The 19,374-nt window shown below is 38.5% G+C and overlaps 1 protein-coding gene across 1 annotated transcript; it reads left to right on the forward strand.

Moving 5' to 3' along the window:
- Window positions 1-16,475: 16,475 nt before the first annotated feature.
- Window positions 16,476-19,315, forward strand: LOC109220959 (sugar transport protein 14-like). The gene is made up of 4 exons (XM_019385427.1): window positions 16,476-17,030; window positions 17,602-17,924; window positions 18,007-18,636; window positions 18,705-19,315. The coding sequence occupies exons 1-4, from the start codon at window positions 16,889-16,891 to the stop codon at window positions 19,146-19,148; spliced, it is 1,539 nt and encodes a 512-aa protein (XP_019240972.1). The 5' UTR covers window positions 16,476-16,888; the 3' UTR covers window positions 19,149-19,315.
- Window positions 19,316-19,374: the final 59 nt, after the last annotated feature.

Genomic DNA, 19,374 nt, shown 5'->3' on the forward strand with positions numbered 1-19,374 from the left:
GATTACAACCCTGAAATAACCCGGACAACAGAAATGACAACAAAATAAACCACCAAAACTCCACTCCGGCTGACCAAGAAATGGAGCGTCTTCCCAATTACCAAGATTGACATCTTAACCACTGAGTTTCGCATCAATGTTGCTGGGGCCTTCACCAATTTCAATATTATTGACTTCATTCAACAAGTTTCCGAGAGGGTTCTCATACTCCCTGTCACCATGGATCTTCCCCACAAAATGTGCATTATTAGGTGCAAATAAAGGCTTCTGCGCAATGTTCTGGGTGGCACTATCCTGGACCGCAATTATCTCTTCCTGAATCATTCTTTCTATCTCTCTTTTCAAATCCCGGCAACTTTCGACATCGTGCCCCTGGACATTGGAATGGTATTCACACCTTTTAGAAGGGCCAAAGCCTCTTGCACACTTTTCCACATGATTCGGAGGAATGGGTGCAATCAGGTTATATTGCTTTAGTTTCTCAAATAAGTTTGCATATGACTTTCCCAAGGGGGTGAAAGTTTCCTGCTTCTGTGCCCTCTCTTGCTTGAAAGTTTGGCTGGCCCGCAAACCTGCTCCAGGGGGATTCTTGTAGGCTTTTGGGGGTGGGTAGGTGTTTTGAGTTGGGTAAGCATTTTGTGGTGTGGGTGCGCGCCACTGCGCATGGGTAGGATGTTGGGGGTATGTTTGGGCATGGTAGACAGAGAAGTGGGGATAGTGTTGTGGTGGGCTATATGGAGTGTGGGGTAGGTTTGGGGATGGGGTCGCGGTTGGTGATATATGGTGATGGACCTCTGGACCAAGCTCTCGATTCCACTACTGCAACCTCTTCTTTCTTCTTCTTTCCCAATACTCCCCCATTGCCGCTCTGGATAGCCTGAGTAGTTGCTTTGATTGCTGAATAGCTCATAATCTTGTTAGACTTGAGACCCTCTTCCACCATACTTCCCATTTTCACGACCCCGTTGAAAGTTTTTCCCACTGTTGACACCAGATGACCATAATAGGTTGGTTCCAAAGCCTGTAGGAAATAATCAACCATCTCGGTCTCTTTCATTGGGAGGATCGACTCTTGCCGCCTGCTCTCTCCACCGAAAACCATATTCTCTGAAGCTTTCTCCGGGCTTCTTCTCAATTTTAGTTAGTGACGGACGGTCCGGGACAATTTCGAGATTGTACTGAAAATGACATGCAAATGCTTAGGCCAGGTCGTCCCAAGTGTACCATCGAGCGCGATCCTGTCGTGTGTACCACTCCCAAGCTGCTCCACTTAGACTTTGACTAAAGTAAGCCATCAATAACTCGTCCCTTCCTCCAGCTCCTCTCATCTTGCTGCAGAACCCCCTTAAGTGGGCCACCGGATCACCATGGCGATCATATAGGTCAAACTTGGGCAGCTTGAATCCTGCTGGCAACTGGACATCAGGAAACAAGCACAAATCCTTGTAGGCCACACTCACTTGACCTCCGAGACCCTGCATATTTCTGAATGACTGTTCTAAGCTCTTGACCTTTCGTATCATCTCCTCCTGCTCAGGGTTTTTGGGAGGCTTCTCTTCTTCAGCTGAGAGATCAAAACGAGGAGTGTAGGAACATGGTTCTGATGGTTTGAAGGTGGGTTCGGGTGGGTAATATTGGTTAGCATGGGTTTGGAACAAAGGTTCGCTAGAGGATCTGTGTAATGCGTCAGGTGGAGGAGCCACAAACACAGGGGTAGCTGGTGGTGGAGGGCATGGAATTTGTTTGGGTGGTGGAGGTGGTGGTGTTTGAGAGGTGGTTCCGTAGTACTGCTGGTAAGTAGGGAAAGCAGGAGATGAGTTCACTGTGGGAGGATCTTGAGGCTGCGCTAGTGGTGGGAGGTAGGTGGGGTTAGCAGGATAGGCTGGTGGTGGATGTCCCTTCGACCAGGCCTGGTACATCTCGGCCATTTGTTGCTTCAGTTTATACATCTCCTCCTTCATTGCATTAACGTCCACTACTTCCTCCTCTCTAGACGGGTCGACAATGCTTGCTTCCAACTCCTGGTTGACCATATTTGACTTATCCTTAGAGAGGGTGTTGTAGGAATGGGTTGCCAGAATGCCAGTCAACTTAACCACCTGCCTGGACTCATCATCAACAACAACTTTGTTAGCAGTTAGAGCGTTAACAGATAGATAACCGCACATTTGGGGAATGAATGCACCTAAGCAGTTAACCATTTCTATTATGACTTCGCTTGGTTGCATGCGTCATCTCGGCTTTCATTTTTCTTTATTTCCAATTGCACACTTTCTCTTCTCTTTTCTCTTGTTTTTTTTCTTTTTCTTTTTCTTCTTTTCACTCTTGTCTTTGTCTTCTCTTGTTCCTATTCTCTCCCTTTCTCGATTTTTCCTTTTCTTTCTTGTTTTTCACCTCTTTCCTTTCGCTTTTCTCTCTTATTTTTCCCTCATTTTTTTCTTTTGCCTTGGTTTTTCCTTGTTCCTGTTCGCTCCTTTCCTCAAAAATTATTTTTCCGCTCTTTTCTTTCGTTTGCTCCCTTTTATTTTCTCTTGTTTGCCTTTGTTTGGTTTCTTATTTTCTTTTTGTTTTTCTTTTTCCCTCTTTTGTTTTTCTTTCCTTTCTTGTTTTTCACTTTTTTTTTAGTTACGGTCGAATCCTATGGAGAATGCCTACGTATCACGACCCTGCGTGAATCAGACAGAGTGTAGTTCTGCAACTAAACGAAAAAATAAGGAAATAAATTTTGGGATTTTTTCAAATTTTCAAAAAGTTCGATTACAAAGCTACTAGATTACTTATTTTTCTTGACAAGAAAACTACAAAAGCAGACTCAAAATAACAAAATACAGACTCGATGCTTAAAAACTAGATCAAGAGTACATCAAAGCTTCACATCCTGGGGCCCGCGGGGCATCATTCGGCATCGCCGCGGGCCTGCACGCAAGACTGAGAAGGTTTCAATGTCAACTGTAGGCTACTTAAAGAAAGCTGGCCATGTAATGACTTATTTTGACTTAAGAACAAGAAAAGTGGCTATGTTTCAAATATATTTATTTTGAGAAAACAAAGACCCGGTTTTGCAAATACGGCCTTTCAGCACTTCCGAAAGGGAGATTTTAAGGCTGTGCCCGCAAACCATGTAAAAATAACTCGGGGTGGCTGTTCTTGCAAAAACGGCCTTCCGGTGTCCTTTTAGGGACATTCGGCTTATTTTAGACAAGAATGGCATCACCCGACTTATTTATGACAAAAATTAAAATTTGACATTTTTGGCTATTTTTGCAAAAAGGGAGGTTGGACCCGATGAGGGTTGCCTACGTATCTCACATCCGGTGAGAATCAAACCGGCATAGTTCGGTCGATTTGCCAAAATCAAAACTATTTTGAACAACAATTTCCTTTCTATTTTTTTTTCATTTTTCAAAAATCCGGCAGCATTTCTGTACTATTTGGGCACTTGGTTTTTCACAATAAATGGTCACCCTCACTTAGTCCTAATACTGCTTATTTTCATAATTCACTCATTTAGACAAGCCGGTCAACATGCAAGGCCGAGCAAATAAATGCGCAAGTAGCACGTAAGATGCATCAGGATGGTCAACTTATTTCAGGTCACCTGTCCTAGACGGACCCAACCCCTGTGTTGAGTCCCCTAAGTCAAATGCACATGATGCAAACAAGCGTCCTACTAGGGATCCGGCATGAGTTTTTTGTTCTTCTAGGTTTAACCCTAGGTTTATTGGTCTAGACCTGGCTTACCCGAGCGGACAACTCGAGCCGAGGGGGAGGCAGCGTACCGGGGATACAGAAGCTCTGCCGGCTTTGCAACTTATCCAAACCTCGTTCTAAATGGGAAAAGACTCTAAACAGAAGAGAAGCTACACGAAGTGCACCCTTCTCCATGATGTAGAAGACTCAGAGAGAGGAAGGGATTCGCAACAGTTTATATATACAATTCAATCAAATATCAAAGCGGTAAAACAATTAGCACACAAGGCATGAAACATGTAGGAAAATCAGATAAAGCCAAATATAACAATTTAACTGAGCTCGAATTCTGAACCCTGAACAAAAAGTTCTGGGTTCTTGTCCCTAGCAGAGTCGCCAGAGCTGTCACACCTCCTTTTTCGCTTACTACACCCCGCGAAGGGCATAATAAAAGGAGTTTTTCCAATTAAAGGACAATCGAAACGGGATTCGTTTTTTAAAGAAGTTCAGAGTCGCCACTTGGGAGATTTATGGTGTCCCAAGTCACCGGTTTGAATCCCGAATCGAGGAAAGGGTTTGACTCTGTAATAACAGTCGCGAACCAGAAATCCGAGTAAGGAATTCTGTTAATCCAGGAGAAGGGGTTAGGCACTCCCGAATTCCGTGGTTCTAGCACGGTCGCTCAACTGCTATATTTGGCTAACGTCTGATTTTAATACATGTCATCCTATAGTGCAATTTTAAAATTGTTTAACCGCTTTTAATTGAAATTTTTTAAGAAAGTGAACGTCGTTTGAAAACGTGTTTTTGGATCACGTCACATGAAATGCACCCGTATCCTCGACACATTTTTATTCAACGTTTTGGGATTTGGATTTGGGTTGCATAAAATGCACACCCGTATTTAGGAAAGTAAGATTATTAAAAAGCGCGCCTAAAGCGACTTACGTGTTATTATCTTTGCGGGAGGCCGTGAAAATTCGCTAAACGGCACGTCCCGAATTCTAAGTATTTTAATATAAGCATTTAATGAGGGCCCCGCAATTTATATGTTTTGTGCGGCGAGGCTCATCTCATTTTTATTTAAGGTCCATTCTAGAGCAAACTATAATTTTCTGTTTAATTTTGTCTCTAAAGAATCCTAATTAATCAATTTTATCAGTTGCTATTATTTAAAATGATCAAGGAGTTTGGGCTTCAAGTTCAAGTCCACATTAGAACAAGAGACGGGCCTCTTAGTTCAAACATGCCACTTAACGAGAAAGTCCAAATTAACTTCATCTTCAGTATCGCCATATTAACCTCATCTTTAATATTCATTTAGGACCAAATCTCTAAATCACTAGGATGCCAGACGTAATGGGGCTGCCTTAAACTTAAAGAATTTGGATAGCACTCAGGCCCAAGGGGCCTAAACATTCCAACAAACGCCAGTTGCAAGCACGGAATTCAGGATCGAATCCCTGAAGACAAACAGAACATTGATTCACTCATGGACCGTTCCAATCATTAAAGAGGTATCTCTGATTTCAAAGCATAAGCAGTACCCTGATTTAAACATTTGAACGAAACTTTTCACATGTAGATGTCATATTACTTTGATATTTAGAACTAGTGCAAGAGAAAATATTAACAATTCTTGAATCAACACTTTGACACCCAAAACCAAACTATCAACAACCAGCCTCTAGAAAACAGTAATTGGAATTGAAATAATGACCACCCAAGCTACATGTTGTGCTTAACGTGTTCATTTGATAATCACATACTTAAACTAAAACCTGCACAAACATCTAACTATAAAATCATGCTTCCTCTTTTAATTTCTAACTAGTAATTTCAGCATGAAATGAAAATGTAAAATATAACAAGATGAGAATCAGAACTATGTTCAACCATGGCTATAGCTAAACACCTAACAAATATGCTATGAAGTACTCTACTCTATCATTCACCTATGGTTACCAAGTTTCACAAAGGAACTACCAAACAAGCAACAAACAAGGTTTCTGAGGCTCACATAAGCCTCTTTAATTCTCATGGCTACAGCACACAAAATATCCCATGTCCAAATGATTTTCGAATCCCTTTTATATAAACCATTTAGATCGAAATGCTACTGGAGTTGTTAAGCCTTTGAAAGGAATTGAACAATGAGAAAAATTAAGTTAAACATCTACACATAATGCAAACTAAACTGAATACACAAAGTGATTAATTTCAAATGTGCAGAAACATCATTTAAATAGTTGCTCAATTACAAATCTCAATTCGACTAAACCAGCTTCATGTCCAAACAGGCTCATTCATTCGAAGATGAGGTGAATACCTGGAAGTTGAAAAGGAAGAGAAGAGTAAGGATCAGTCAAGCAATAACAGCAGGTGTTTCAGCAACAAGATTAACCCAGAAATGACCAAGGAATAACCACTTTGCACCAGATTTGAAACCAACACAATGTCAACAAAACCCAACAATCAAAATCCACCTAAAATGAACCAAAGACTCGATTATCAAGCTGATTCATCTCATTTCAAACTTCAGTTGTTCAGAACTTGTTTCAGAATAGAGATCCTTAGGAATTTCAGAAAAATTTCAATGAAACAGTGAAAATTCTTTGTAGTTCTTAGCTGCCTATGATTCTCTATTTTTAGCTCTCCAGTTCTTCTTTCCGGTCCCCCCCCCCCCTTGAAAGGCAAGTTAATGTCCCTTTATAGGTAAAGAAAGTAGGGTAAAACAACAAGTTTCAGCTTTGCACTATTGCCCTTTTTGAATTTTCGTTTCTGCCTAGGTGCCCCCCAATTATTGACTTGCTACCCAAGTTAAACTACCCAAAAATCTAAAATTTTGCTAAAACCCCTGCTAGAAGCTTCTTGTTTCTGTTGCTAAAAGATTCCGTCATTAGTTTCCCCAAATTACCCCTGAACAAGCCTGCTAATTACCGTATCCTATCAGCCCAGCCTGGGTTCAATTGTACCCCAAAGGCTTAACTTAGATTGATTATGGCGAGACCTGGGCTGAACCCTTTCCTTTGGCCCAAGTCCAAGCCTGCCAATCATGAGAGCTCAGAAACCGATTGGATTCTCAACACGGCCCCAAAAATTAAAACAAATGAAACTTAAACCAACGCTAATTAACCAGTCAACTAAACTATTTATCAGGAAGGATTACATAAAAACAAGACGATAACAGAGGACATGAGCTAAAATCTTAGAAAGAGGAAGTGAAGAAGTGGGGACAAATATGCAAGCACACACGGACATGCCAGAGATAGAAGAAAGAGAAAAACGGGGCGGAGGAACAGAAAACAAACGAGAAAGAAAGCAGAGATTTACCGATTTAGACTCGAACTCATCGGACAACTCTGATTCCACCCCAAAATGGTGTAACTCGCCCGTTCTTTGGTAAGAATACAAGATTAACACTACTCTAAGATGACACAGGCTTTTGACACTCAAAGAAGACGTGGAGGAGTGATTTTGCATGCATAACTCTAATTGGCTTCTAAAACTCGAACCCTTGCTTTTGAAATTCGCCGAGTTCCGGCCTCGTTCGAAAAGAACTAGCCTGGGATTTGAAAAGAGGAGGGGTGTGATGGTTATTTGGTGTTTGTTTGGGTGAAGTTGGAGCTTTGTGGTATGTCACAATGGTGAATCTAGGGTTTCAGGGTGAAGGGGATGAAGTACTGGGGTGTTTGGAAGAGACGAAGGGTCTCTGAATACTTCGGACATATTAATGGGAGATAGGGGTTTAGTTCCCAACCGTTGGATCACACAAGATCAATGGCTGGGATTTTGTTGGGTGAAGCGGCGTCGTTTCTGGTGAGGGGGGGTCCCGACCGGGTCAGGGGTGTAATACTGGGCCAAATTTGGACGGGTTTTTTAGCCAAATGTTTGGTCCTGAGGAATTTCAATTAAAAATGGCCCAAACAGACTTATCTTTCAATTTCTATTTTTTTTTCTTTCCATTTCTTTTCAAATTCAAATCTTTTTTCTTTCTTTTCAAATTAAAAATAAAACCTACATTAATTCTAAACCAAAATTATCCTACCAAATTAGATTAATGTTCAAAATAATATTTACAACAACTAATTAACTACCAAATTAAAAGAAAACTGCAAGATTCGAAGCTAAATGCCAAAATGAGTTATTTTTTGTGATTTTTTATTTTTGTAACACAACTAAATTACTAACTAATTTTAAAATGCCAAATTAAATCCTAAATGCAAATGCAACATATTTTTTTGTATTTTTCATGAATTAAATAAAATAAACATGCACAAACAAATGCAAACAATTAACAGAAAATACCACGAAAATCCACAAAATTGCAAGTAATGAAAAGAAATTATTTTGTTTTGAATTTATGGGAGTAATTCATATAGGGCAAAAATCACGTGCTCATACTAACCTTAATTGGATGTTAGACTCACTTCTTCCCTTATTTGAAACTCAATCCGAGTTATTTATGGGAATAATTCCCTAATTGTCTGCCCTGTCAACCTTAATTGATTATTTGATTGCTTTCCTTACTTTATTTACAATATTAAGCTGCCTTGCCTTATTTACTTTACACTACTCGACTCCTATAAGTACAGGACTCTGTTTCAAACACACACACACACACACAGACCTAAGGAAAAACACTTAAAAATTCTTGCTCTCTCTCTCTCTCTCTCTCTCTCTATTGCAACCTACTCGTCTACTTGTTCTATTCNTCTCTCTCTCTCTCTCTCTCTATTGCAACCTACTGCTACTTGTCTATTGCACTATCTAGTCGGCTGGAAGCCAAGACTAGATCTTGGATCCTATTTACTTCACTCTCCTACTGCAAATTTCCAACCGGTATGCCTCTGTTACTGCTATTCAATTAAACTATGTGTTTCCTGTTATCAGTATGACTATTTTTTAGATCTATATGCTCTATGTTTATGGCTATGCAGTTAGACTATATGTTTCCTGCTATTCAATTAAACTTAGGTGTTCCCCTGTAGTCAGCATGTCTACTTCTGTTCAATCTATGTGTTTACTAGCATGTCTACTTCTGTTCAATCTATGTGTTTACTAGCATGTCTACTTCTGTTCTATCCAATTCATATGTTTACTGCAATAGCATGTCTACTTATGTTTGATTAAACCTATGTGTGTCTTGCTTTCAGCCTGTTTACTTTTGTTTCAATTAGACCTACGTGCTTCTGCTTTTAGCAGGTCTGCATGCTTGCCCATATCTAAATTAGATCTATGTCTGTCTACTTCCCCACTGGCATGTTCCTTCTGTCCTGTTCTAAAGGCTCACCTCTCGTAGACTCCTGACCAACATTGCTCCCAATCCCTTCTACCCCTTTTGTATGTGATTGTTTGATTAATCCCAGCATGATATGTCTTTGTGTTTACTCACCTAGTTACAGCTAAACTAAGTGATCTTGTTTCTGAATGTTGTTTGTTTGCTGGACCCTTTGCTTAAGTCCCAAGAATTGAATGACATTGTTTGCTCCTTATTTCCTGGGAGTCTAAAATATTTTCTCAAAACTATCTCTTGTAAAGCACTCTCACTCCAATTCTTAGAATACCTAGGTTCCTGCCCCTCCTGTGTCAGCATTGCTTTGGAGTCCATGAGACTCCTCTGAACTTTGACACACTGGGGCTGGCTATTCCACACTGCACAAGCTGTTGATCTTTAAAGAGGACCTTGGTGTGAGCACTGCCCGTGGTCCCTGAGGCCCTTGGGAACTTTGACATATGAGGATACCCTTTCTTTCACTATGAGATATGGCACTTTGGACTGTTGAAGGCCTGGTTTTTCCACGTTGATGTTGGGCCTATTCAGGCTCCCTATAGCATAGTTTAGTTTATTTTTGCAATTCATTTGTTTTATGGTCTGTAATAATCTTTGTAAATAGATATTGGGGATTATTAGTAAAATGGGAGGGATTTATATAAAGGCTCACCTCTCGTAGACTCCTGACCAACATTGCTCCCAATCCCTGCTACCCCTTTTGTATGTGATTGTTTGATTAATCCCAGCATGATATGTCTTTGTGTTTACTCACCTAGTAACAGCTAAACTAAGTGATCCTGTCTTTGTATATATATATATATGACTTTGTGTTTACTCACCTAGTAACAGCTAAACTAAGTGATCCTGTCTTTGTATATATTGTGAGAAACCGGGTAGAAATCATGCTCTTAGGATCATTATGATTGTCTACTTGCATTAGAAACCATGCTTAGGGGATTATTTTTGTGCATGTTTATAGGTGCATCATATCATTTGTTCTAAAACTTCTGCTTTCTAAAGTTCTGCATATGTCACGCCTTTTTAGAAATCCTGTCACTAGGTTGCCATTAACTCTGCCTAACAATCGTGTTTATTCTCTTGTGTGCATTAGAAACCATGCTTTAGGAATTTTCATCACCCTCGCCTAAATACTATGATTGCATCTAGATCGTACAGAATTAGTTTCTTCAGTAGCAACTACGTCCATAAGAGTAATTTTTAAAAAAGCAGCCTCCACACTTAGGTATCATGCCTATAGAGATAATGTGTATAAAATTGTTCTGTAACGTTTGCACCTAGACAGCATGCCTATAGGACACAATGAACTCAAACTGCCCGTTAAAACTATTTTTGCTAGTTTATTGCACTTCTGATCAATGACTAGATACCATGGTCATAGGACATCACTGTTACACACCTAGGCAAGCCTGTAGGGCGACTAAAATCCTGCAAACTGTAAAACTACATTTTTGTTTTTTGTGAATTGTCTAGATTCCGCAAGCCTTAAATCAGTAGGCAAACTGATTAGGTATCTATCACCTTGCTTTAACACGATGTTGCATACATTCTATTTGCTCACCTAGATATCCTGCTCTAGGACCTTTGGAAATGTCTGAAATCTTGCTGTTTGAGACGTGCTATTGTTTGCTTATTTGTGGAGGTAAATGTGAGCCCCCTTAATTGTTCTTTACCTGACAGTCCTAATTGTTTTTGATTGTCACCTAGATTCTTCTCCTTTAAGTACCTTAGGAAAGTCTAGAACTGCCTAAATTAGAGGTCCTAAACACCTCCAGGGCCATAAGAAAGGGACGGGTAATGCACGCATAGAGTTCGTTTAATTGAAATCGCTTCTATAACCACTAAGGGGAGGGTAATTGGGTAGTAAAGGATATGATGACCTGTGCGCTAATGCTATGTGTAGCACTCCAACTTGGGGACGTTTACCAAGCATTGTACAGATGTGATCCTATAGGCTAAAAAACCTAGGACTCCTTTTACCCCTTGTTTTGAATGTAACTTGTCTATATTTGCTTTATCTTTTTATAAGAGTAATTCACGTAATTTGAGTTCGGTCGGGACCCATCGTGGTGGACCGCGAGGGGTGCCTAAGACCTTCCCCTCAAGGTTATTTCGAGCCCTTACCTAAGTCTCTGGTAATGCAAACCGGTTTCATGCGTTATTTGCTCTAGGTGCCCTAACGCACCTTAAATCCGTTAGGTGGCGACTCTTCAAATTCAAATACCCAATTCCCGAAAGGAAATGAGTTGTTCCCAATGAATATCGAAATCCGGACTCCGCAAGGAAAAAGGGGCGCGACAGCCAAGTTTGCAAATGCGAACACTGCTTCTTCAATTTCCAGCAGCTACTGGTTTTTGGCTCTCCGGTAACCCTGACCTGCTCAAATCAACTCCAAAAATTATGAAACCTGGCAGATTAGTTAAAAACAATATACTAAGATATTCTAATAAAGAAAATTTCAAAAATGACTAAAAATTTAAAAACGATGGGTTGCTTTCCACCAAGCGCGGCATTTAACGTCGTGGCACGACGCGAATCAACTTTACCACTTTTATTGTCACTTGGAAGATATGAACTGGGCACCTAACTTGCAATCAAGCTTGTGACCACGAGCAGTAGGGGGTGGTAAGTAGATGATCAAGCCAAGCATTAATTTCTTCATTTTATATTTTTTGGCTTTCTTGTGAGGAATGTCATTTTGCCTTCTTGAATATGCAAATTGCAAAATGTAAGGCTCTTGTTTTTCTTCTTTGCAGTTTCATATGGATTTGCATGGCTCAATTTCCATATTATCATGCAATTCCAAAGTTGAAAAATACTTGGAATGCGACCTCAAGCATTCGAATTGCAATTCTTTTTGGATTTTGACATCCTCTTTTTCCCCCGGACTAGAGTCAATCTCAACCATATTTTCAATTACACCGGTTGACTCTAATTCAATATTTTTCTTGGCATCACTAACAAGCATGGAGTCGGTTGGCGGATGTTCAATTCTTGATTCCTCAAAATAAAGCTCACTTTCTTCCTCGAAGTTGGACTCTTCTTGATCTCTTTCCACACTCTCAAGTTGGTGGGCATAGTGAGCCTCAACCAATATTTTTATTTGATTTTCCAAGGTGCGGATATTATCATCATTTTGAGTTAGTGATTGTTTTAAGTTCTCGAGTGCGAAGTTTTTCTTCTCCTCATTTTCAAGAATGGCCTCCAATATGAGCATCTACCTCTCATTTTGAGCATTTGAGAGTTCTTCTTGGTTTTGATCAAGTGCCAAAGAAGGATTTTCGGATTCAACCTCTAAGGAAGGTTCTTGGCTTTCATTCACTTTCGAGGCTTTTTGGACCTCTAAAGCTTCAAGCATTTCTTCCATTTGTGCGTTTAGCCTTTCAAGCGCCAAATCATTTTGGAGACTATTTTCCAAAAGCTCCTCCAAGGCACTTTGCTCTTTGTTTCCTCCTTCAAGTAGGCATTACACCATGAGCTTAAACTCTCCATTTTTACCATGCTCAACTTCTTCCACTTACATTTTCCTATACTTGTCATCACAAAAAGTAGAATCATCATAGCGGGGGTTTGGGAAAAGGAAGGAAAAATAAGCACAAATATCCCAATGGCCATTTTGACCACCACATTATCACATATACTCCACTAATGGGTTTGAAATTGTGCGCAAAATCCGCCCCCGGGAGAATTTAAATAATTTTGCCCATGAGTGTGATTCTCTACAATAAGGACAAGGGTTACCAAAGTATGAATAACTACCATCCGACCAATTTTCATTATATGATGTCATTTTTCAAAAACTAAGGAAATAAACTAAGATAAGAAAAATTAATTACACAAATATTCACAAGTTTGGACCAAAGCACTTACGCTCACTTCTCAAACAACCTAAATACGCCAAATTGTTCCCCGGAAACGGTGCCAATTTTGTGACGTCCAAATCCACTACTAAAAAGTAAATGGACACGGTCGCATGCAATATAATTTATCCAACTATGAGTCGAAGTCGAATCCCACAGAGAACAATATGTAGGTGATTAGGCGTGTAAGAGAACTATCACTTATTATACTAAGACAAACACTTAGAAAAGATTTGAGAAAATATTATAACTAAATGCGAAAATGTAAACTAACCTAGAAAGCAAATAAAATGATCAATGGCTACAAGCATGGATACACGGGGAATTACACTTGAGTAACGATCCAATGTATTTCACAATTTTACAAATATGAGCGAGTTTATATTAATTAGCCTCAGGGAATAATTCTGTATTAGCTTCCTCCAAAGACTAACAAGACTTCCTAATTGAATTATACCTAAAACAATTAAGAGATTAAGCACGCCCGATTATGGCTACAAGTAGTTCAATTCTATCCCTAGGTAGAATCTACAAAGTGAAGGTAAAGCCTCAAGCTCTTGTTAATTAATCTTTCCCAACCCCAAATTATATTTTCCAAAATTAATTCTAAGTAAATGGGTGAGTCCTAGGGTTAGTTAATCCCTTTGGAAACATTAAAGAACAAGAATAATTCAAGAAACAATAACTCACTTCATAATAAATAAAAATCGTTCAATACATAAGTGCAACAAGATATTTAATCCACACTTTAAATATAAATATTTCCATAAACAAGATTCAATTATTGAAATAAATACTACACACTTAGATGTACAATACAAAACAAGAAAATAAAGAAATGAACATAAATGGGTAAGAAATTTTCAACCAAAATGTTCAAATCTTCAAGACCCAAGTGTGTGTGCAAGAACCTTAGCTTCCAAACTTGTGTTCTCTTGTCAAGAAGTGTCAAAAACTATCCAAAGACTGCCAAAGATATTTTACAAATGACCTAGGTCATGTATCAAAGAGTTTGGGGCCAAAATATATGAAATGACAGAAGTGCCCAGAACTGAAGCACGATAATTGCAATTGCGGATATTAGTTCGCAATTGCGAACCCAGGGATTACTGTTGCACATCACATTTACGATCCTTATGTTCCCATTTGCGAACTTGACACTCTGCACAGGTTTTTCGCATTTGCGATGGAGATCTTTGCATTTGCGAAGGTTGACTGCCTATTTTGACTTCGCATTTGCGATTCCTCCGTCGCAATTGCGACCTCTGCTGTCTTCGCATTTGCCATATTAATGTCGCAATTGCGAATCTAAGGCCATTTTCCAGATTTCTTCTTTTCAACGTCTTTTTGACTCGTTTTCACTTGATTTTTTCATGATCACTTCTAAATCACAGAGAACCTATAAAATAGATTTAAATGACATTAAACACATAATTTTATCACTCAAACATAGTTAAAATATATGCTTAAAGACAGGATAAATTAATAAAATACCAACTTATCAGTAAGTCAATACTTAGCAATAATTATAGAAGCAGAATTAACCATCTAACAGCATAATATCATAATTATGGAGTAAGAGCTCCTAAATCAACATAATAAGTCTAAAACCATCACAATTGACTAAACAACTCCCTGAAACAATGTCACTATGTACATAAGCTCTACAAAGTCTGAAATAAACACAACATAGATTGAGTCTAATAAAAAGCAAGGAAGGAAATTGGATGGTGACTTCAAGGACTGCAAATGGATATGCAGCTCTAACTCATTTCTCCAATGTCAACAGCTAAGTATTTCCTGGGACTTCGATGGTGCCAATGCATGAATCTGCATAAGATGTGTAGAAGTATAATATAAATACAACTGACCCAATGTACTTAGTAAGTATTGAATTTAACATTGACGAGGTAGCGACGAGACTATGACCAAACACTTACTTTATAGACATGTGCATGTAATAAACAGAAAGCAAATAGTAGAAAGACGAATAAATTACTAGAAAGAAAAATTAAATAATAGAAAGACCGATACATAAAAAAAGGAACAACTAAGGGAACAAGTATACAAGATATACAGAAATAACAACATAGTATGATCTATGGAAGCAAATTCCACAAAGGAGAAGCAATATACAAGAAATAAGCACAAGATATCACATCTGTACATAGCACTGGTATGACAGCAATCTGATCCAACATAATACCATTGCGGTGAGCAACCCGATTTGATGATTGTTGTGACAAGCAACCCGATCCTCTTAAATACTATTGTGGCGGGCAACCCGAACCAATATACTGAATCACATGGAAGCAACCAACGAACAACAAACATGGCACAATGCATATTAATATATCAAGGAGAACAAAGCATAATTCATTAAGAAAAAGATGATCATGACCAAGGTATAATAGGCAATTTACTATTCCAAGAGCCAATCTTACTCATATATTTGAACAAGAGCAATCTTGTTCATATATCTCAACAAGAGCCCGAAACATGACCACTAACATATAAACAATCAAGTTGTCTCACGGTCCAATATAGCATAAAAGAATAATACATGAATCAAACAAAGACATGGATAAAATTAATTCTACATGCATGCCTTAAACCATGTCAATTGTATATAAACTCGTCACCATGGATGCATGCCGTTCCAACACATTGAGCACATAGCAAATAAATTATTTACAGCCTAATTCCCTCAAATAGTATCTAGTCAAACAGTACTTAAATAAGTGAAGATAAGTCTAGGAATCATCCTCATATCTAAAAGCCTTGATCTTCACCCAATTAGGAATAGTCAACAAAAAGTTAATCCAAACCTACACGGTCGAAATTCGAAATCAAGACCAAATCTCAACGACCCATTCATCTTTAAGTCCAAATATGTGATTTATATCAAAATTGAACCTCAAATCAAAGTCAAAAACTTCAAAATTAACTCTTTTAAATTTAATCTTAACCACAATTTTTATACTTTACAACTCTAGATTTATGTATTAAATCTATGGTGAATTATAATAATTAATCAATTGTTAGAATTACTAACCTTTGAAGCTAAAGTGAGCATCCTCTAAAAATCCTCTATAATGCACTAGTGAGCATCCTTATCTCGCTCTGTAATAATAAATAAATTTGAGACGTTATGATTTTATATTTAATATTTTTTCGGTTATATGCTTTAATTCATATCTCTTAATTTCATATTATGTTGCACGGATTCTTCAAAATGTTGTTGCACCCATGTCAAGTCCTCCAAATATACATTATTTTTGAAGAATTCAATACGCACCATTTTGAAGAGTTAAAGTAACATATAGGTTCCATATTATATTTATTTGAGGTACACTTGGATAAAGGTAAGCTGTTTGACTTTTCTACATCCAACTAACAATTTCTTCGTAGTCTTCCAATACAAATTTTATATTTCAGACCACCATCAATTTCTCCAACAAATAATACAACTACTTTTTTCTTTTTAATAATAGTGACAGGTAGGTTCATCACACTAATAAAGCAAGTAAACACATAATGATCTACTTTAAAATTTTATACTTATCTAAATGGTTCCTATTTCTATTACTAGCAACAAATAACTATTTCAATACCGAAGGATACTCTTTCCATTTTTGATGATTTAAGGAAGCATCTTTGCATGTGAATAATGATAATGAAGTCATAACAGAAAGTATTAAGTGCGTAGTCCGAAAAGACTGCCATTGCAATATCTATTTTCTATTAGTCGCTATTGCCAGGACAGTTGGGTCAATGCTTGCTCCGAGAATAATGCGACAAAAATAGTAGGAAAATAAAGAAAGCAACCTGCCATTTTTTTCCTACACATTAATAGTTGACCATAAGATGGGGGAGAGTGAGATCCCGTTGCTGTCATCAATGTTTTGAAATCCACGGTATGAGTATTCTGATATTATCCTTTTAGGCAGAATACAAGTGGATCAAGTAAATATATGCATAAATAGCAGTACATTAGTTTCTTATTTTCTATAGGAATAAGTTTTTAAAGGTGTAAATTAAAGCTATGGCTGGTGGAGGATTTGGTGATGACAAAGGAGGAGCAAGAGCTCATCTTTATGAGTATAGGATTACTGGGTATTTTGTTTTTGCTTGTGTTGTTGCAGCCATGGGAGGATCCCTTTTTGGGTATGATCTTGGTGTTTCTGGTGAGTATATTTTCTTTTTTTTCTCATCTCAAATACTTTCAGCTTATGTTTACACTATTTTTTACAAGTGCGATCTACCTTGGGTTATTCAAGCCATTGTGATGGCTTTGTGTTTTCTGTTTTCTTTGTGTAATATTGATGTGTAAAAGAAAATTTACAGTGGAGAATATTCCATTCTAGCAAGTAGAAAACACGGCAGCAATTTCCTTTTGTTTTTATTTCCAAATGAGTATTAGTACGGCAATACTCTTTCACTCCTTTTGGTTGGGTATAAAATAAGGACAATGAATCTGGTCAAAATCTTAAAAAGCACAATGATTTAGTTGATAGCCACATATAGTATCAGAGATTAAGACATTTGTAAATTCAAATGTTTGAGAATGCCAATTAATTTTGAGATTGAGACATAGTAGTAAATTGATTTATTTGTGTCTGTTAGGTATTAGGAATCAATATGCAAAAAAAGGGTCAGATGTGCATTGAAAACAGGTTAATCATTTAGATTTGGCCCTAGAATAATCTTACATTGTTGAATTGAAATTCTCAAGAGAGAAGTTTGTGTTGGTTTCAGGCGGGGTGACTTCGATGGATGATTTCTTGAAAGAGTTCTTCCCAAAAGTGTACAGAAGGAAGCATGCACATCTCCAAGAAACAGACTACTGTAAATATGACAATCAGATACTCACACTCTTTACTTCCTCTTTGTACTTTGCTGCACTTGTTTCCACATTTGGTGCTTCATATGTTACCCGCAACAAAGGCCGTCGAGCCAGTATACTTTGTGGAGCAGTCAGTTTCTTTCTTGGTGCAATACTGAATGCATTTGCAAAGAACATTGCAATGCTCATCGTTGGTCGATGTCTTCTTGGAGTTGGCATTGGATTTGGCAACCAGGTAACTGCCAATTAATTCTATTTCTTAAACAACAAGAAGTTGAAGGATTTTACGACTCGATCACTAACATATTACTTTCCAGGCAGTTCCTCTCTATCTCTCTGAAATGGCACCTGCAAAAGTCCGAGGAGCAGTCAACCAACTCTTTCAACTCACAACTTGCTTGGGGATATTGATAGCCAACTTTATCAACTATGCAACCGACAAAATCCATCCATGGGGATGGAGATTATCGCTTGGCTTAGCCACAGTTCCTGCTGCAATAATGTTCGTTGGTGGGCTTTTCCTTCCCGAGACCCCAAACAGTCTGGTAGAACAGGGTAGATTAGAGGAAGCAAGACAAGTGTTGGAGAAAGTTAGAGGTACCACAAAAGTTGATGCAGAGTTTGCTGATCTTAAAGATGCAAGTGATGCTGCCAGAGCCATAAAAAATCCATTCAGGAACCTCCTCAAGAGGAAGAACCGTCCTCAATTGGTAATAGGAGCACTCGGAATCCCAGCATTCCAACAGCTCACTGGCATGAACTCCATTCTTTTCTATGCCCCTGTCATCTTTCAGAGCTTAGGCTTTGGCTCAGGAGCATCATTGTATTCATCTGCTATCACCAGTGGTGCACTTGTTCTAGCTACATTCATTTCCATGGCTTTTGTTGACAAGTTTGGAAGAAGAGCTTTCTTTCTTGAAGCTGGAGCTGAAATGATCTGTGTCTTGGTAATTTCTGCTTTTAAATGAGATTTCCGCTTTACATGAGTGTACTTAACTGACAATTTGTTCCACAGGTAGCAGTTGCTGTTACTCTAGCTCTGAAGTTCGGAGAAGGTGAAGCGCTCCCTAAAGGAATTGGTGTCTTCCTTGTAGTCATAATCTGCATATTTGTTGTGGCTTATGGTAGGTCTTGGGGTCCCTTAGGTTGGCTGGTTCCAAGTGAACTCTTTCCCCTGGAAACACGGTCAGCAGGACAGAGTGTGGTGGTCTGTGTCAATATGATCTTCACAGCCCTCATTGCCCAGTGTTTCCTTGTGTCCCTCTGTCACCTCAAATATGGAATCTTTCTCTTGTTCGCGGGCTTGATACTCATCATGAGCTGCTTCATCTTCTTCCTCTTGCCCGAGACAAAGCAGGTTCCGATAGAGGAAATATATTTGCTTTGGCAAAATCATTGGTTCTGGAAAAGATACTGCACCCCGGCTAAGAATGAACATGAATTGGACGGGACGCCCTGATCACAGATCTATCCAGAGATGGAGATTAGCTTTTTGATTGATTTGTTCCATAAAAAGCAATTGGAGAGGACATTCTCAATGAAAATATCACACCTACAACTAGTGTGAATGCATTATGGATCCCTTTACGAACGAAGGCTATATGAAGATTTATCCCTATTTTTCAATTGCAGTCTCCAAATATCGTTCATTATCATGTTTCACTTCTTAATCATCTAAATTGTCG

This window comes from Nicotiana attenuata, unplaced genomic scaffold, assembly GCF_001879085.1.
Source record: "Nicotiana attenuata strain UT unplaced genomic scaffold, NIATTr2, whole genome shotgun sequence".
Taxonomy (NCBI): Eukaryota; Viridiplantae; Streptophyta; class Magnoliopsida; order Solanales; family Solanaceae; genus Nicotiana; species Nicotiana attenuata.

Coding starts and splice junctions, on each gene's coding strand:
- LOC109220959 (XM_019385427.1), top strand. CDS start 16,889: ATGGCTGGTGGAGGATTTGGTGATGACAAAGGAGGAGCAAGAGCTCAT. Junction 17,925..18,006: donor GCATTGGATTTGGCAACCAG/GTAACTGCCAAT, acceptor ATTACTTTCCAG/GCAGTTCCTCTCTATCTCTC. Junction 18,637..18,704: donor CTGAAATGATCTGTGTCTTG/GTAATTTCTGCT, acceptor TTTGTTCCACAG/GTAGCAGTTGCTGTTACTCT.